Below are 12656 nucleotides of genomic sequence, written 5' to 3'. Positions count from 1 at the left end.
GCACATATACACCATGGAATACTATGCAGCCATAAAAAAGGATGAGTTCGTGTCCTTTGTAGGGACATGGATGCAGCTGGAAACCATCATTCTCAGCAAACTATTGCAAGAACAGAAAACCAAACACCACATGTTCTCACTCACAGGTAGAAATTGAACAATGAGATCACTTGGGCACAGGAAGGGGAACATCACACACCAGGGCCTACTGGGGGAAGAGGGGAGGGATAGCATTAGGAGATATACCTAATGTAAATGATGAGTTAATGGGTGCAGCACACCAACATGGCACATGTATACATATGTAACAAATCTGCACGTTGTGCACATGTACCCTAGAACTTAAAGTATAATAATAAAAAAAAAATAAAAATAAATAAAAACATAAAACACTAAGTTCGATTTGAAGTTTAGATAAATAACAAACAACTTTTTAGTATAAGTGTGTCCCAAATATTGCATGGAACACACTTATACTAAAAAGTTGTTCATCCTGCATTTTATATATTTTATGTGACATTACCTCCCTGTAAAATTTACTTGGCTAACTAGCAACAGAGCCAGGTCTAGAATCCTGACTTTACGTCTGTCAGGAAGACAGGAATGACTAAGAGGAATCCAGGCAACCAGGAACCTATCACCATGCCTGAGAGGCGGCTGCTAATACATCACCTCTGCTTATAGAGCCTCACACTGTCATTAGTAAATTAACCCACAAACAAAGACAAATTATATTAAATAAATGGGCTATTTACCTTTTTAATTATTACATATCCGGTGTTGGTGTGGGGATCTGTGTCAACCCCCAGGCGTCCCTCACTGTCTCCCTTTATGATATGATACAGAATTTTAGAACTCCCAGTAAATGGCTCATCAGCATCAGTGGCCTGGATGGTTAAGATAGTAGACCCAACGTTTGTGTCTTCAGCAAGAGTCAGGTTTCCATACTAAGGAGAAAATGCAGAAGGAAACAATGAGAAGGTCTGTTGTCATCAAAGCCAAAGGACAAACTTATCTCTCTGGTTTCAGAATAGACACAAGTCATAGTTTGCATCAATCTTCATGGGGCATGTTTTTTCCTATTGATGAATATATTGCAGTTGATTTTAACATCTGTCATACTCATGAGCCGATATCCATTGTACCAAAGAACACAATATCTCAGAGAGCTACTGGTAGGATTCTAAAACAAATTCCCCCTTCTATATCCAATTTGTTTAATAACTTAATTATTGTAGTAGTAATGATATAAATAGCCACTATGTATTGAGTATCTATCAGGTGGTAGGCACTTTATATACATTATTTAATCAAGTCTTAAATCAACCAATGAATGGAGGTTGATTAAAAGCTTGAACTTTAGAGTTAAACAGCCTGAAAATGAATCATAGGCTTGCTTTTTATTAGTTGGGTGGCTTGAAGCAAGTTACTTCACTTCTTTGTCAGTTTCATCATCTGTCCAATGAAGACAATAGTAATGGAAACTACTTCATGTTTGCTGTGGGCATTAAGAGAGACAATGCATGTAAAGCTCCTAAATTCTTGGCACATAGTAAGTGCTCAGTAAAGGAAAGCAACAAAACATCTTATGGAGTAGTTATGTTACCATCTCCATTTACGAGGAGCAAACGCTTGGAGAAGTTAAACCCACCAAGGGTCACACAGCTAGTGGGTCACAGGATTGGGATTCAAAGCCATGTTTGTGCAACTCCAAAGCCTGTGCTCTTGAACACTGGCCTAGACCATCTCCCACTCTGCTAAAAATCCCCCAGATCGTCTCTCTTGGCATTATGATTCTAAAGAGTGTTCTAAGTAGGGATCAGGAGAGAGGACACGGCATTGAAAGAAGCAGGTTCACTCTCTCTGTCGCCAGATAAGTATTTAAGCTCTGAGACCTCAAGTGCAGGATTCTTACCCTCAATCTAAAAAACACTGTCTCGATAAAAGGCAAGGAGGTCACAAAGTTAGCAAAGGATCAAATGCCCAAGAGAATGGAGGCTGAGAAGAAATGGGTTATTTGATGCCTGCTGAACGTCAATGCCTGTTATACAAGACATATCCACTCACACCTCTTCCCACCCCATCCCCCTCATAAATCAGTTCCTTTCTTTGTCACAGCCTTGTCCCTATTTTGATTTATGAACATCATCACAGGGCTCTGGGCTGCCTTATAACTGACTTCAAAAATGACATAACAGTCTAGTCAAATGGGCTTCTTGCTCCTTCAAAATAAATAGAGACTTCCCTCCTAAGGGAAACAATGATAAAGTCATCACCAAGTCTGAATGCCCTATCAATGATAAGAAAATAGTAATTTGCATTTTTCTTGAGGTTCTAAATTGACTTTTTTCTTTCTGTCCAGTTAGAATTCTCTCAAATGTCTTGGACACATTTTTCTTTGGCTTAAGTCGTAGATTAATTTTTTCTTCTTCCTTTGTCTTACCCAATTATTACAAATTAAATTGCCAATATTCCAAATATTAAATTTTGACTAAAATGCTTGAGACCTAGGAGTAAATCTATTTATTGTCCTAATACACAAAAAATATATAATGACAAACTGCAAGCCGCCATTCAACTTTTTTCAATTTGACAAAGATTGTGGTTGCTGTTTTTAAGCAGCCCTTGGAATAAATGAGCTACTGGCAGGAGTTTATAAACAAATGTTCCCAGACACCTATAATAGTGTTATTGTTCCCCAAAGATTTTCACTGAAGATGGCCTCTGGGTTATTGGTGCACTGACCAAGTTTACCTGTTAAGTCTGGCACTTTTCCTAGCTACTATCTGTGTCTTTATCCCAGAAGAAAGGGTCAAGTAAAATGAACAAAGTAAAGAAAAAACAAATAATGACAACTACTCACATCTGATTTTTCAAAGATGGGGATCTGATCATTGATATCAATAACGTTGATTTGCACAAAACAAAGGGTCTTGAAATCTGAAAACCAAAGTCATATGTCATAAACATTTTCACTGAAAATCATGCATTAAAATCAGAAATCCGCAAGAAAATACTTGGCAAGTGAAGTGACAGCCATAGCCACAATTTTGCAATTGGCATGCAATTTATGCAGAGAGTGGGTTCTCTGCTTCCTACCTGTACCCAAGTGGTCACCATGTGTGGGGCAGGGTGGCTAAAGACAGATCTAAGAGAGATTTTTCTGGGTTTTTCATTGCTGTCCACCTGCTGTCCTCCTAAGTGAAGTTATGTACAGGTTGTTCCTGAGCAGGATGGCTTTTTTGTGAAGCAGTCTTTTTCTGACTAGTGAAACTTATGTAATCTTCAAAGTCCAGAGCAAAACTATCCTTCCAGAAAGCCTTCTCTGAGCATCCCAGTGGCTGTCTCTCCTTGTCTGAACACATCCATCCTACATCTGCTCTGCCTACTATGATGGGGAGGTTCAAGGGCCTGCTATCTTCTAAGTAAGGGAGGAACTGGCACAACTGGCTGTTCATAAGAGTCTGGCTACCCAGCCTGCAGGAAGCAAGGTGGGGACCGAGGTAGCTCCTGGATGCCTGGAGAAATCACCCGGGCTTTCAGGGATGGGTTTCACAATTCTAAGACCTAGGCAGATAGCAGCTTTAGCTAGATTCCAGATGTGTGTGGAGTGCAGGTGGGGACAGGATGCCTGGGGGAGACAGAACAAGAAATAAAATGACAGGTTCTTTGCTGGGTTGCTGTTGTTCTAACCATGGTTAGACATAATGGTTAAGACTCTGGGCTTGGAATTCACTGTTTGGACTCTGGCTCTGCCACTTAGCATATATGTGAGAGCTTGGGTGCCTCACTCCGTTTATCTGTAAAATGTGAATAACAGAACTGATGTTTTCATCATAATACAATTGTTAGTGGCCTCTAGATACCAGCAACAGTATTGCTTTACTTGAGTTGTTCATCTTCATGATAACTTCATGATATAGTGCTACTGTCATTCCCATTTAATTAACAGATGAGGAAGCCAGGGAATAGAGAAGTTCAGGCAACCTGACCAGGATCACACAAACTAACTAGTGATGGAGCCAGGATTCAAACCCAGAGGCTCCCTTTGCCCTCTGCAGCCACCATCCATTCCTCTGTCTGTGCTCTGTAGCCCAAGGGGCTGACCTTATGAACTGCATCGATGCACATCCTCACCCTGAGGGTAACAGTTGGGTTCTGCCAATGGGAGGCCTGGCAAAAGACTGGAGGGAGAACAGAAAGAACGTGGCTGGGGGTGTCACACCCCGTTGCCAACAGCCCTCTTCTAGTGACAGGCACAGGCCTTGCTCCTTTGGGGGATGCTCTCCTCCCTGACTTCTTCGGGTTTTAGGGAAGAAAATGCTGCTCACTGTGCTTCACACATCCTGTTGGTTTCCCTTAACCCTGCCCACAACCTTTGCAAACAATCCCTTCTTTAAACTCTTTGAGGGGAGCCTCCATTTCCTGCTGGGATCCTGATTAATATTCCCAGGTAGTTTAGAGCGGGTACTCAATGCACTGGAGATGATCCCAGGGACAAAATCTATTAACAATCCAATTACAACCAAGTGGATATTGACGGAAGTTAAGGCTGGTCCTCAGAACATTTGTAGGCAACAAGAATGGCTGAAGACTGGAGTGGTCCCAAACCCGGAACCCACTGGCTCACTGCTCTGCACACACCTCGTTTGGCCAGCAGTGGGCCTTTCTGGGTAAAAGGCCTTCCTTGGTTTTATGTAAAACTGTGTTAATTACAACCTAGTCTCTAGTTTTCTGTAGTGCACAGTTGAATGTTTAGTTGTATCAACACACACACGTATTTGAATATATTTTATCATCTGCTCCATATTTTCTGTAGATTTACTCATGCAAATAAACAATTGTAATCTGATTCCCACTTTAAACTCTATCTTCAAATTGCTCCAGGTCCCCATGCATTTCCACATGGATTCCCACTCTCCCACAAGCCCTACATGATTTTGTAACTTGTCATATTCATCCTTCAAAGGCCAGCTCAGAGACACCTCTTCCAGAAAGCTGTACCTGTTCTCTCCCTCCACTGAGTCACTTATTTCCTTCATGGGCTACGTTGTGCGGTTCCTTGCAATTTACTGACTCACGTGTCCATCTCCTCTACCAGAATAAGTGCTCCCTGAGGATAGAATCATCTATGTCTCCCCAATACCTTGCATGGTGCCTCAAATAGGTAAACGTGGAATAACTGCTGAAAGAATGGACTGCTGAGAGTGTGAAATTGTTAGCTTGTCGTGGATAGGGAAGATTTATTATACTTACATCTATTCTATCTCTTATAATAATGCTAGATAAAATTAGGGCCTTAATATTTGTCAAATTACTGGGTTTCAAACATTCTGCATTGGGGCCCTACTAAACCTGGCTTCTGCCTAGTATCCCAATGTCACTGCCAAGGAGAGAAACATGAAGCACAGTGTGAAACGTTTCTTGTTTGTTCTGCATACCTGTGTCAGCCAACAGAACAATTACTGAATAATATGGTAATCGAAGATTCAGTACGAGTTAACTCAAAAGACCTTCTAGGAGTGTGAGTGTCTTTGAAATGAGTCTCTCTTTGAATCCATGTATTTTGTGTGTCTGTGCATATTTGTTTAACAATGTGTGCAACTGATTGAGAATGCATAGTTTTTATCAGATTCTCAAAGGCTCTTGTGACCCAACAGAGATTAAGAACCACTTGCTCTGCAATTGTTTAAGGAGTATAGGGAAGAATGTCTCCTGATACTCTCAAATGGCCAACTAGAAGCTGATAGGATAAGACAGAACTTCCCGAAAGATGCGCTTCTCCTCCACTTTCCTACAGTAGAGCCCTTTCAGTCTAAAAGCAAGAATTGGGAAATACAATTAGTTTTCCTGTTTGTGATCATGGTCTGCAGAATGTGCCTGGCAGACCTCCAACAACAGGATGTGAACTGACGACGGCCCCACCTCTGTGCTCTGGAATCTATTACCACATTTGCACTGAGACCTCGCCTCCTCTGGACTGTCCAGAGCCAGTGACTGAGAAAAGCAGCAATGGTAAGGCTCATTTTCAAAGACAATGAATTCCTTTGACAGCCACCTTTAGACTCCCCAACAGCTGTGCCGAGCTTTCCTCAGACTGTTCTAGCCTAGGACATTCCCACCAGCCTTCCTTCTCCACCTCCCCTTCACTCAGGGTCAGGCATCAGGCTTGCATTTCGGTCTGATGACTCTCCCAGACTTCTTTGTGCCCTTCTGCAATTTTTTCTCGCAGGCTCCCCACCAATAAAATCCTTGTATATTTAATCTCCTTTTGGCATCTGCTTCTCATAGGACCCAAACCAACACAACAATGGTGCCTGAGCTGCAGCTCTGGCCTTTACAATGTTCAACCAGCTATCTCTGTGTCATGTGTGTTTCACAAAGGAAGCAAAGAAGGTTTAAATGGCGTCCTTCTATAACATACCAGACATTAGAGCAGACAAGTAAGTCATAGCTAGAAGGAAAACAATGATTTGTACTCAAGACAGTGGAGTGATACTAACCTTTGTCAGACACCTCTATCGTTAGGTTATACTGAGGAGTATCTTGCTTCTTCAAGGACTGTTTAGCTAACTGTAACATTCCAGCATAGGTTTGGATTAGGAAGAGTCCATCCATGGGAAGTTTGGGAGTTTGCTCCACAATTCTGTAGTTTAACAAACTGTTGGCAGTATTTTCTTCATCCCTGTCATGTGCAGTAAGGGTCCCAATACTGTTACCTATGAGGAAGGAAAGAAGGAAATCCAACCTTTACAGGCTCCATGTAATTAAAATAGTTTCAGTGAATAAGCACATTCCTAGAAAACACCATGAATAACTCGGGATAGCAGACAAACGTTCTTAGATTTATTTTGTTTCTTCTCATCCTATCATGTAATGGGTTGAATAGTGTATTAGTCAGCCAGGGCTGTCATTAAGTATCATGGATAAAACAACAGAGACTTATTTTCTCACTGTTCTGGAGGACAGAAGTCTGTGATCAAGGTGTTGCAGGGGTTGGTTTCTTCCGAGGCTTCTCCTGGGCTTGTGGGTGACTGTCTTTTCCTTCCGGTGCCTTCACAGCACCTTCCTTCTGAACCTCCCTATGTCCACATTTCCTCTTATAAGGATACCAGTCATACTGGATTAGGGCCCACCGTAAGGACATTTTACCTTCATGACCTCTTTAAAAACTTTATCTCCAAATATAGTCACATTCTGAGGTACTAGGGGTTAAAACTTCACTCTATGAATCTCGGGGAGAGGGAACATGTAGCCTAGAACAGAGGGTTATGACCTCAACATATAATTTTGGGAGCATGGGGGACACATGCAGCCTGTAACACCTAGTGCTGCCTCCCAAAACTTCATGTTTACCAGAACCTGAGCAGGGGACTCATTTGCAAATAGGGCCTTCACAAATATCACTAGTTAAGGCTCTGGAGATGAAATCATCCTGGATTTAGAGGCAGCCCTAAATCCAATGACAGGTGTACCTGTAAGAAGGGAAACACAGAGATGCACACACAGGAGGAAATGATCTGGAGGAGGAAGCCAGAAGTTGGAGATAGGCTGCCACAAGTAGCCAGGGAACACCAGATGCCAACAGAAGCCAGAAGAGGCGAGGAAAGATTCTCCCCTTGAGACTCTGGAGGGAACACAGCCCTGCAAGCACCTTGACTTCAGACTTCCAGCCTCCAGGCCTAGGAGAGAGATTTCTGTTTTAAACCACCACGTCAGTGGTGATTTGTTGCCGTAGCCCTAGGACACTAATACACATGGCAAATGGTATCACTAAACAAAGAGAAGCCAATCCTAGATTGCCTCTAAGCAACTTCATGGAACAACTGCAGAGACTGACTCTACACCAAAGATAACACAGGGCAGAGACCAGGCAGGATCCTCTCTGCCATGCTGTAGTTTGTGGTCCTAAGTATTTTATTCCTCTCAGAGTTTCAGTCCAGGGAGTTCTACAAGCCAGTGGCTATGACTTGGTTCTGCACCCAGCTCTGGGCAAGTTCCGACAGGTTCCAGACCATCCTACTCTGGGAGGTGGGAATTGTGCGTCTTTTTATATGCAGCAAGAATCCCATGTAGGAGCTCAAACTTGAATTCGTCCCGTTTGTGTAGTTACACCCTCTCACCCATCCACTGACACAGTTTGCATCCACTGACACATATGGAAATTTAGAGGTTTTTTGGTTTTGGGTTGGGGGAGGAAAAAGAAAGTACCTATGTTATGTCTACAGTAGAGCTGGACACATGCAGATGTGTCTCATGGGCTGCATACAGGGACCATCAGAAGAAATAGGACAGAAGAGAATATGTACCTAGTGCATATGGCATGCATATGCCCTTGCAAGAAAAGTATCTGTGTGCTGGGATGAAAGAGTGTCTTACTAAATTCTGTGGTCCTTTGGTGTCTCAGCAGCCCTGCCATAGCTCTATCCCCTCAGCAATTGAGCAAGAAACTGAGGACACTGACCTCCTCTCACTCACAGGAAACCTCCATGCTGCCAGAGGCACCATGAGGACTTGTGGATCAGCTGGAAGTGAAAGGAACCATGTCTCTGAGTGACTGAGGCCAGGAACAAGTGGCAGCTCAAACTGATACAGGAGTATATGTAGCATATCTTGGAAATATGCAGAAATATTTAGGGAGGTGGGGCTTTTATGAGAGTCTAAATTTTCTGTGTGAATACATAAGACTTGGTGGCAAGTGGGATTCAAGAATAAATGTTAGTGTTGCTAAGACTTGCGGACACAAGTCCCACAAGATACCAAACCAGAGAATGTAAATACACTGGAGAATTCTTTTTTTTTTTTTTTTTTTTGAGATGGAGTCTCACTCTGTTGTCTGGGCTGGAGCGCGGTGGCATGATCTCAGGTCACTGCAATCTCCACCTCCCAGGTCCAAGCAATTCTCATGCCTAAGCCTCCCAAGTAGTTGGGATTACAGGCGTGCACCACCACACCTGGATAATTTTTGTAGGTTTTTTTTTTTTTTTTCAGTAGAGACAGGGTTTCGCCATGTTGGCCAGGCTGGTCTTGAACTCTTCTCAAGTGATCTGCTCATCTTGGCCTCCCAAAGTGCTAGGTGGGATTACAAGCACGAGCCACTGCACCTGGCCTAATTCGGTATTTTGTCAAGGTTTAATTTGTGAATATTTCCACCTACTCATGTCCTGTCAGCTCAGCTAGACAGTAAGTCCCCACAAGGCAGGAGCATTGTCTTATACCTCTTTCAGGTTACATACATAGAATATGCTCAGTTGATTTATAAGAATTATTGGTCCACTAAAGACTCTGAAATATTTTTACGAAACAAATTCTCACCTTTAGAGAGGCAACTAGCATGCTGAGCCCCTTCAAAATTTATTCTAACAACAACGACTTCTTCAGTCTAAGAAAACCAGCACTGTCCTCTTCCCAGATGAGGTAGGCGCCTCTAAAAGGTCTCCCAGCAACCCCCATCTCCTGATATTTGTACTTTTTCATAACCCCACCCTGTTGAGTGCAGGCTGGGCCTAGCAACTTGTTTCTAATGGCAAAAGTGATGGGCTCGCTTCCAAGATTAGGTCATAGAAAGACTGACTTCCATCTTGCCTGTCCTTTCCTGCTCTGCTGTACTCTTTCCCTCTCCCTCAGAACTCTGAATTAGAGGTACCCAGCTGAACTTCACCCAGATTCCCAACTCACAGAAACTGTGACATAATACATGTTTGTTGTTTTAAGCTGCCAAGCTTTAGGGCAATCTGTTTTACAGAAATAGGTAACAAATGCACTACATGTTTGGCCCAATGTAAAAGAGGCTTGAAGTGTCATGTCCAGGTCAAGAAAGGTTGTCAAGATTTTCCACCTTTATTCAGTGTCACAGAACATCCCAGATTTCCCAAGAAGGTGATGGCACACGTGTTTGTTGGCTACTGTTACACATTCCATTGTTACACAATTGTGACTGTGAGAAGATTCTTCCTTATAATGAACTGAAATCCTTCAAGCTGGCACTAACTCTCCCTGTTGTGGCAGGAGTTGAAAAAAATCAAACAGAGAGGACCTGCACAGAACACAGTGACACAGAACACACTGACAAAAGGTAGCCACATGACACCTGACAGCAAGAAGAAAAATAATGAGCAGTGTGAGCAAGCCACTCCAGCAGCACCCACCAAGCCTCCGGGAAGACACTCACTCTGTCAGAGGTGTCTGGTGAGGAGTGGAGGAACCAAAAGAAAATATGAGCCCGTCCACAAAGCATAGGAGGATCTGCCCACAAGGGCAGCAAAGCTCTAGAAATGATAGTCGTGAGGCTGCTACACTTGTAAAGCCTCTGAAACGTACACAGCACAACAGAACAAAACATTTCAAGAAAGGCCAGTCTGCTCAGTCAAGGGGCTCACTGCCAAGGGGGAAACAGACAAGCATCGTCCCAAACCCAGAGAAGCCATAAAACTCCCAGAAATTATAATGTTATGACAGTAGTTGTTCCTATACAAAAACTAAAAAGCTATCTTAGGACACAGTAAAAGAAAACAGCAAGACAAAGCAAAAATGATAAAAATAGATGGGACTTGACTTCATCTAGCAGCCTCTTGAATTATATTATCAGCTTCTTAGAGAGGGCCGCCCAAGGGCCAAAAGTCAACTTCCACTGGTATTGCTTACTTCTTGCAGGGTCTGTCTGACTTTGGGTGTAAATGTTTAAATTCTTTGGCAAATGTGATGAGATTATCTCTTTAATGACATTATTAGAGGTCAAATAATGTATGGGGAAATCCTGCAAATGAGATATCCCTATATACATGTATACAAGATACTAGTGTAGGTGGCTGTGATACTAATGATAGTGGTAAGGGTGATAATAATAGTGATAATGGTAGTAGTGCTAGTGGTAGTTATAAAAGCCCCAATTTAAGAATACTATCCAGATACCGTTTGACCCCAAATACAGTCCCTACATGACTCCCAAAGTACAGTCAACCTCCATGCTGTAGAAGGCATGGATTATTGACTCCCAGTAAGGTCTCCTGCTCACATTTTACCCAGCAGAGGAGAGAAATGCAGGGAAGTTAAACAGCATTAGGCAGCTCTCATTTCTTACCCAGTCGTTCATTCTCCTGGACCTCAAATACGGTTACTGGTGATGGACATGTAGGTGGATTATCATTAATGTCTTCAACTTTTACATGAATTTCCAGTGGATATGAAAGTGGTTTTCCATACTCATCTTTCGCAACTGCATAAAAAACATACTACAACAGGAAAGTCAGAGTTAAGACAAGACTCACCCACCACCCTCTGCCAAAGGCAGAGAAAATCGCTGTTTCATTTCTATGTCATTTACTCCCTTATTTTTAATTCACTTAGAACTGGGAGATAAAAAAAAATGAGATGGGTCAGAATTATGTGAAAATTATCATGTCTTTGAAAACCAATAATATGCTGGAGTCTGAAATGTGTGTTTTTTTTTTTAAAGTAAAATCCATTTTGCTCTCAACTGTAGATGGGCATAGGACTTTGTCTTGTCGTCTGTGAAATTATTCTCTTTTACTCACTGCATCCTTTTCTTCTCGGTCCAAGGGCTGAGTCACGTAAATATCTCCTTCCTGGTCAATTGAAAACGGAAATCTTGGCAGCTTCTCTTTGTCAACTAAGGAATATTGTGCACCGGGATCATTCCACTGCACCTATAGGACCCAAAGTCAGTTGTGAGGAAAGCTACATTTGGGCTGAGAGAACTGGAAAGGAAATAATTTTCTGGTTCTCAATTTGAAATCTCTGACAACCTTGTATGTCTGTGGTTTCTTATAACAACTGAATTATATTTTTCACTTTTAACCTAAAATAAGCCTGTTTCCCCCCCGCCCCCACCAAGTTATATTGCTCGAAAAAAGCACACCAGGAAATGTTTCTTCTCTAAAGCAATTCCTCACAAACCCTCTACAGGGTTTCTTTTGGAAGTCTGACTGTGAAAACTTTCTATCCATGAACCATCAAGTTAAGAAACAAAATGTACTTTGTAGTTGGCAGTGTCTGAGGACCAAGCCGTGATGTATGGTGAGCATCTAACACTCACCAATGAAGATGAACAGGGGCAATAGCGGCCACTCTGAAATCTTCTCCATGCCATTAGGTAAGACAAATGATACAAAAATAAGGACATTCCTTTCCTAAATATTTAGCCTCAGAGACTTCAGGGATGAGAATAACTGCCAACTCCTAGGGTTGTTTGTAAACAACCTGGCAAAAATAAAAAATAACACAAGTAAGACCAATCTACTTGCTATATAGACAGAGCCTGGTCTGATATATCAATAATGTTTACTGAGTTTGCCACATGCCAGACACAATTCTAAACATATTTATGTGTTATCTCATTTAATCTCCAAACAGTCCTCTGAAGTACAGACTACTCTTAGCTCCATTTTACAATGAAGAAACTAGGGCACAAAAAATTTAAGTGATTTGCCCAAGGTCCTACTGCTAGTTGAAATTTTCACAATAAACTATTCTCAGAGCAGCCTGGGAAGGTATCACAGAAGCAACTTTGTCCCTTGCTAATTATTTAAGCATCGTGCATTGTCCATGCAAAGACTACCTGCTGGTTATAAAGTAGGCTCCTCTTGTGTTCTAAAAATTCAGCCTGAGTTCCTCTCCCCTACCCCCCTTCCCCCTCC

The 12656-nt window shown here is 42.2% G+C and overlaps 1 protein-coding gene across 1 annotated transcript in view; it reads right to left on the bottom strand.

Moving 5' to 3' along the window:
• The window catches only part of CDH17 (cadherin 17), an 84511-nt gene that overhangs the window by 30374 nt on the left and 41481 nt on the right, over positions 1–12656 (bottom strand). The window contains exons 8-12 of the mRNA XM_017847371.1: positions 11535–11666; positions 11081–11231; positions 6504–6719; positions 2864–2940; positions 756–947 (exon numbers count right to left, since the gene is read on the bottom strand). Coding sequence (XP_017702860.1) covers positions 756–947; positions 2864–2940; positions 6504–6719; positions 11081–11231; positions 11535–11666 — 768 coding nt within the window. The remainder of the gene's footprint in view (positions 1–755; positions 948–2863; positions 2941–6503; positions 6720–11080; positions 11232–11534; positions 11667–12656) is intronic.

The sequence above is a fragment of the Rhinopithecus bieti genome, unplaced genomic scaffold, assembly GCF_001698545.2.
Source record: "Rhinopithecus bieti isolate Rb0 unplaced genomic scaffold, ASM169854v2 scaffold_26532, whole genome shotgun sequence".
NCBI classification, from domain to species: Eukaryota; Metazoa; Chordata; class Mammalia; order Primates; family Cercopithecidae; genus Rhinopithecus; species Rhinopithecus bieti.
This window is presented reverse-complemented; position numbering and strand designations above follow the sequence as displayed.